At 43.8% G+C, this 6,618-nt stretch overlaps 3 protein-coding genes across 4 annotated transcripts; 2 read left to right on the forward strand and 1 right to left on the reverse strand.

The window, feature by feature from the left end:
- The first annotated feature begins 3 nt into the window (after positions 1–3).
- Positions 4–3,881, forward strand: Lint-1 (l(3)mbt interacting protein 1). 2 transcript variants are annotated; one of them, XM_030388278.2, is made up of 4 exons: positions 4–373; positions 565–600; positions 1,786–3,514; positions 3,586–3,851. In XM_030388278.2, the coding sequence occupies exons 1-4, from the start codon at positions 227–229 to the stop codon at positions 3,732–3,734; spliced, it is 2,061 nt and encodes a 686-aa protein (XP_030244138.1). In that variant the 5' UTR covers positions 4–226; the 3' UTR covers positions 3,735–3,851. The 2 variants fall into 2 exon arrangements, with proteins under 2 accessions (XP_030244138.1, XP_089119120.1); XM_089262994.1 differs by having other exon boundaries at positions 52–373; positions 1,786–3,475; positions 3,586–3,881.
- Positions 3,882–4,819: 938 nt separating this feature from the next.
- On the forward strand, positions 4,820–5,490 carry LOC149090640 (uncharacterized). Its single transcript, XM_089263565.1, has 2 exons — positions 4,820–5,059; positions 5,119–5,490. Exons 1-2 carry the CDS (start codon positions 4,820–4,822, stop codon positions 5,428–5,430), a joined length of 552 nt encoding a protein of 183 aa, XP_089119691.1. The 3' UTR covers positions 5,431–5,490.
- Positions 5,491–5,539: 49 nt separating this feature from the next.
- rtv (QVR superfamily protein rtv) lies at positions 5,540–6,511 on the reverse strand. Its single transcript, XM_018108934.3, has 3 exons — positions 6,295–6,511; positions 5,886–6,059; positions 5,540–5,809 (listed from the first exon to the last, which is right to left on the reverse strand). The coding sequence occupies exons 1-3, from the start codon at positions 6,362–6,364 to the stop codon at positions 5,586–5,588; spliced, it is 468 nt and encodes a 155-aa protein (XP_017964423.1). The 5' UTR covers positions 6,365–6,511; the 3' UTR covers positions 5,540–5,585.
- Between the last annotated feature and the right edge of the window lie 107 nt (positions 6,512–6,618).

A 6,618-nucleotide genomic window follows, 5' to 3' on the forward strand; every position in this document is an offset into this window, starting at 1 on the left:
TTGTTGCTTTGTCGCGTTGTTGTTGCTGCCTGCGCCGACTGAATTGTGAGCAGGTCGCGAATTTTGAAATCGCTCCATTCACGCTGCTCGCAAACTGGGGGGAAAAAACAGAGAAATAAAAAAAAAACCATAACACATACATATCTACATATATGTATATTCCTAACGTGCATGCCAAATAACGAATCTCGATCAAGTGTTCGTTTGGATACGAGGCTCTACCAAGATGAGCGCCAATAGCAACAACAACTTATGCGAGGACATCTCATTGTTCAAGTCCTATATAGATTATTTTGATGTGCTGCCGTTGGAGCTTAAGAACGACATCATCTACTGCCAGCGAGCAATGCGCGACTTTCTCAAAGTGCACGGGGTGAGTAACAGCAAAAATCTAAAAATCAAGCAAGCAAAAAAAAAAAAAACGAGAGCTGAACAAAAAAAGAAATGTAGACCATAAAGACCATGAATATGTTAAGCAACCTGTGTGACGACCGTTGGCTAACTTCCACTTCTGTTCTGTTCCGATATCTTCTCAATTCCCACTCCATGTTGGATGGATTGCAGCTGGTGTCCGATGTGTTCAAGGAGCAGGCCGATGCGGTGAGTAGCCCAATTCCATAACTGTCCTGCATTACGCATACCATCTATTATTTATATACCTATATGTATATGTATGTATTGTTTGTATGTATGCGATTATGTATATAAGTGGATGTATATTTTCTTTGTTTGGAGTAACATAATAAATAATGTGTAATGAAAGCCAATAAATGATATCGCATATATAGAGAGACAGTGTTGCCACCTTTAATTAGTCCACACATCACACTTGTCCAAGTAGCTCCCGTAACCCAAATGCTTCTGTGGCTGTTGCTGGCGCTGCTGGCCAATGCTGCTTTCTTAATTTATTGGCAATTTGGCAATGCACCGTTTCACTCGATTAGAGATGGGCGCGTGTCAAGAGCACTGGAATAATTATTACTTAGATATGTTTTTTGCGTGCACACATACATATGCACAAAGATATGTACAATGTATGCCATGTATGTACATATGTGTGTATGTATTTAGAGGGAGTTTTGTTTAAATGTATTCCCTATATTATGTATGTATACATATCATATGTATGTATCTGTTGCATGCAAAAATATAGAATATGTACATTCTCGATATTTGCACAGAATTACTGATCGTTAAATAAACAAAGACGTTCTATGAAAAAATTATGCACAAAGCGGAGCAGGAATGAGCAGCAGCAGCTTCTGCTGCTGCTTAAAATGCGCAACGGAATGTAGGTACATATGTACATACATACATATGTATGGCTATGTATACATATGTACATACATACATACATATGTATGGCTATGTATACATATGTACATACCATATGTACATATGTATGTGCGTCTTTGCGTGTGCTTATATGTACATACCTATGTATGCATATTTAATGAAGTAAAATTATAAATAAATGAATAAATAAATATACATACATATGCATGTAAATTTGCCAAGGCTGATACCCTGTAAAAAACTAAATTAAAGCTCCTTTTTATTTGCATTTTTTCATACGACATTTGCGTAATTCGCATCATTTTTCTATTAATTTGTTTGTCGTGAAACAAGAATTTGAGGCACGTGCGACGGCACGACACACGACATTCAACTCTGTTTTTTTCCCTTCGTTGTTGTTGTTTTTGTTGCTGTTTTATGTCACTTAGTCATAGCCGATCGATGATGATTGTCCAATAATTTGTTGTATTAAATAACCGCATTTTGCAGGATCCGGTGCAGATGCGGCGCATCCTCGACGAGCTCGAGGCGGAAGTATACGAGATAAATGCTGAGCAACAATGGCTGATGCGGCGCCTGGACAAGCAGCTAGATTCACTATACAAGAAGCTGGAGGAAAGCAATATACGAATTTTACCTGAGATAGGCAGCGAGTACATCTCCAGCCTGATCGTGCCTTTCATTGGCGATGCCAACTACAAAATCTATCCAAAATCTGTGCTGTGTCGCGACACCGAAGAGATGCTTATACGCAAGCATTTCCTCATCTCGCACGACGACGACGGCGGCATTGAGCCGCTCAAGCTCAGCGAACTGGATGACAATGTGCCGCTGTTGCTGGTGAATGCACTGACTGCCACGCCCACTGCCAACATCGCTGCCCCGGACATTGTCCAAGCCTCGACCAGCAGCGGAGCGCAGATGCTGGTTGATAAGAAGGATTTGGGCGCCAACATAATGAGGGCTTCGTCATCGTTAACGCCAGCGCCAGCGGAGCTCCAGCCTGAGTTGTTCAAAAAGGACGATCCGCGTTCGCTGCTGATACCGCGTAACGGCCAAACATCCGTTGAACAGCCGGAGAAGTTCACTGAGTCAACGTCTTCATTGACGACACCACCGCCACCGCCACCTCCGCCCCCGCCGCCACCGCTCGTGGCCGTCAAGCAGCGGGCGTCCCGAGCAGATGCCAAGCAGGCAAACAAAACGAGATCACCGCCGCCGCTGGCGCCCATCACCAAGCCGCCAATCAGCACTGACTTCGAGGTTGTTGCCCAGAGTAGAATGAATTTGCGCCAGGCGCTGCGTCGCGCTCGCAAGACCAAACAACAACCGCGCCAGATCGACGAGGAGGATGTCGTTGTGCTGCCTGTCGACAAGGTGCAGACGGAGAGCACCCCGCCACCCAGCGTCACGCCGCCCAAAGCGAAGGCGGCCAAAGCGATCGAAGTTATTGCTATCCCAGCTGTCCCGGCCACAGCACACACAACGAACAAGAAGTCAGCGCCATCGGTGTCCAGCAAACAGTATAAGACGCGCAATGCGCACGGGGTTGGACGTAAACCGACGTCGAATCCACCAGCATCGCAAGTGGCTGCGCAGCAGGCGGCAGCAGCAGCAGCAACAGCAGCAGCAGCAGCAACGGCAGCAACAGCTGCAGCTACAGCAACAGCAGCAACTGCAGCTGCCACAACTGTGGGCTCGTCCGGCTCCTCTGATGATTCGAATCACGAGCTGGAGCTGGAGCAACAGCGTCTGTGCGCTTCGGCGGCACAATGGCGCGATGAGCCGCGCGAGACACGTGTTCTGCCCTCGGAATACGGGCGGGAGAATTTCCTTGGCCTATTCGGGCTCTACACCCACGAGACAATCAAGAAACTGTGCCAGCGCCACTCGAAGCGTAAACGTCGAACCGTTCAGAATGCCAGCGGCGTTGTCTTTCACTATGGTCAGCAGCTGGCCGCCTTCGATACAGTGCGCCAGAAGAAACTCAAGGATAAGCCGGAGTTTCTGCTGTCGCCCAAGGATAAGCGACTTCAGGCCAAAAAGGCCCACAAGGCCAACGCGACAGCCGCGGCGGCTCGGAAGAGTAAGAGTAATACGCCTGAAAAGCTGGAAGACGCGGGCAACAGTCAGCCGGACGGCGGCAAACAGAAATGTAAGGAATGCAAGAAACGCGGTGGTAAGTCCAGATCTCCAAATAAGGACGTCCTATATGCTCGTAAGCTGTTAATGATGCACTACCGTATACAGGTTGCATGGGATTAATCTATTCTACTTATATATTTTTAGAAAATCTGCAGAGCTGTCAGAGTTGTCATGGGGTTTATCATATGGACTGTCATGGGGATGCCAAAGGAAAGCCGCAGACAAGCAATCGCTGTCCGCAGTGCTTGCGTGACTGGAACTTGGGCAGGGTAAAGGGAGCGGCTTCGTCCTAGTGCTAAGATTTGTTGTTTTTGCTCCACTGTGAGAATTCTGGCCTTTTGTTGTACAATGTAACCTGACCGTTGAATCCTTAAATATGTTTGTACATATATTATATATATACATATATATATATATATATATATATATATATATATATATATCTTTTTTTTTTTGCTTTTACCTTGTTTATTTTCATTTTTTCCTTTTTTTTTTGTATTCATCAAATTACACATTAACTTATATATATAAGTGTATTCAATTTTGGAATGAATCGAGAATGGGATTTATGTACATACATACATGCATACATGTATCTACAAACTATGTTGTCTTATTTAATAAACAAACAAAAAAATATACATTTATGTGTTTACTTTTAATTGGGTAACTATTAACCGTTAAATAATTGGAGTACATTGCATCGGACAAGGATGGCAAGGCCGGTTCCCTTTTTTGCCACTTAACGAAACTAGTTTTTAATCGATATTAATCAAATTTAAATATCGAGAATTAGATGATTTCGTTAAATTAGAAGAACACATACACAACACAACATGTTGAATTCTAATTATTTAAACTGTAATTTAACTTTTTTAATTATCACACCATATTCTACATTCGAGTATTTATTGCTCTTTCGCTTGGAATTATATGGCATAGAATGAACTGACAATATTTACAGCTGAAGAAATTGACATTAATAAGCGGCTTAATTCAAAAACATATACTCCAAATTTTAATTTATTTAACAAATAGCCTTAATCGCCACTACTGTTTTGTTGGTGATTTTAATGGTATTTTAAGTGCTACCGGCAGCATGAATATATGTATATCGGCATGATTATCAACGGCCACCCCTAATACCAATGGCCATGCTTTTGCGTTTTTGTTGGCCTGGCAACTCTGGTAAATGATACCGCTAAAATTTCAATGTTCCGTTGAGGCAAACGAATAAGTTTTATTTTATCAATTTTAATCGAAACAGGTGTGTTTTTCTCACGACGAAGTTCGCCAATCTGTGATAGGCGACAAACTCTATTCATTGTCAAAGGAACTCTTGAGAATCATAAGCCAATTTTCGAACAGGAGCTTCGTAATGGAGTCAGAGGAAGAACAGCCCCTACAGGCATCGCACAATATTGAGAACTTGGAAACTATAATACAGGACATAACGATGCCAATGATTAAGGAGCTTTTCATGGCTCACATTGGCCTAAGTAAGCTTACTAGCCCATCCGATACGCAAAGCAGCAGCAGCTACGACCTGGTAAGCTCCCAAGAGTCCCAACGCATTTCACACGAAGGAAGGCGCAATCCATATGGCATCCAGCGCAACGTAAGTGAATTGTTTGAGTTGGATAATTTGATTTTTGAATTGTCGGCCTGTTTCTGTAGAATATTGCGAGAGTGCAGCGTCGTTTACAAAGAGCAGCCAGAGAGCGTGAAGTACTACGGCAGACGCCGCACGAGGAGCCGCTGCACAAGATGATTCGCTGGCTACTGGATTTGCCACAGCGCTGTGATCTCACACGCTTTTCCTTATCCGCGCTGCGTTGCAACGAATGCTATCTATGCGAGGGCGTCGAGTATCCGTGCACCCGTTGCGGCCAGCAGTTCCATCAGGAGTGCCATGGCGATCAAGGCAGAGGCGTGCCGCATCGCCTATGCCCAACCTGTACACGTAATAATAATGGTTTGGTGGACTGATAAATAGAATATCCCTGCAACCGTTGCGGCCAGCAGTGTCCAGCGGGAGTGTCTATCCGACCAAGACAGGCTGTGCGCGTTCTGTACACGCAACAATATCGTGGTGGACTGATTTCAATATTTAATCTTTATTAACATTGAATATAAAAATACAATTACATAAACATTGTGTTAATAATCATGCTGAGCACTATGGAGGCCGGGGTCAGAAGCAGCAGCAGATGATGCTGACGCCAAGGGCCAACGGCGCCATTGCACAAGTCGCCCTGGCAGAAGCACATGTAAACCTTCTTATAGTTGTAGATGGTATCTGCACAGCGATCCATATTGTCATCCGGTCCGCGCTGCACGCACATGCGCTGTATGGCCAGATCGTAGTCTGGAGATTACAAATTCAAATTATTATTCTATTAAGATATTAGGATATAGTTCATAGCTATATCGTGAGGTCCTACCATCTAAAGCATAGGGTCCACCGCCCTCAATCACCTTGCCGCACCAGCCGCTGGCACAGGGTATAGCCGAGAGACCAGGCTCGTTGTCCACGTCTGTCGCATTGAATGTGAACGGATCCTTGCAGCTGCCCAGCTCACCACGGGAGCGACACTGATAGCATCGACGCAGAAGAGCTTTTATCCAGTAGAAGAAAAAGAGATACATATAGCGAGCGAATATAAGCACACAATAAGACAGTTACGAGGTTTTTCCATTTCTTGTAGTGCATTACGCACCCGCACATACACATGCGCAGTAAGAGTTACTATTACAGTTACGTTGCGCGCATATACATATATATGTATGCAAGTGCGTGCGTATGTTTAACAAAAGACTTTAATACAAAACTTTCTTGTTGATTAGACTTACCGTCGATTTGTGGAGCATTGCTGGTGATTATAGCAAATATCACAGTTAGTATGAACACAGACGATTGCATTTTGGAAAAATAACTTAAGCTTAATGAGTATTCGAATTGCCTTCAAGTCGTTCAAAATAGTGAGAGTAAGTTACTGTTGTATATTTGTTGTTGTTGTTGTTGTTGTTTCTGAACGAAAATCACAGGCCTGCCACTGCGCAGACAAAATAAGTCGGTTGAGAAAATGCAACAGTGTTTTTAGAGTTGCCAGACCTCAATTTTGCTTTCGTTTGACAGCACTAAACACAATTTTTCCTATTATAGCACTGTGTGTA

The sequence above is a fragment of the Drosophila navojoa genome, chromosome X (assembly GCF_054131105.1).
Source record: "Drosophila navojoa isolate 15081-1374.11 chromosome X, UAZ_NAV_1.0, whole genome shotgun sequence".
In the NCBI taxonomy this organism is placed as follows: domain Eukaryota; kingdom Metazoa; phylum Arthropoda; class Insecta; order Diptera; family Drosophilidae; genus Drosophila; species Drosophila navojoa.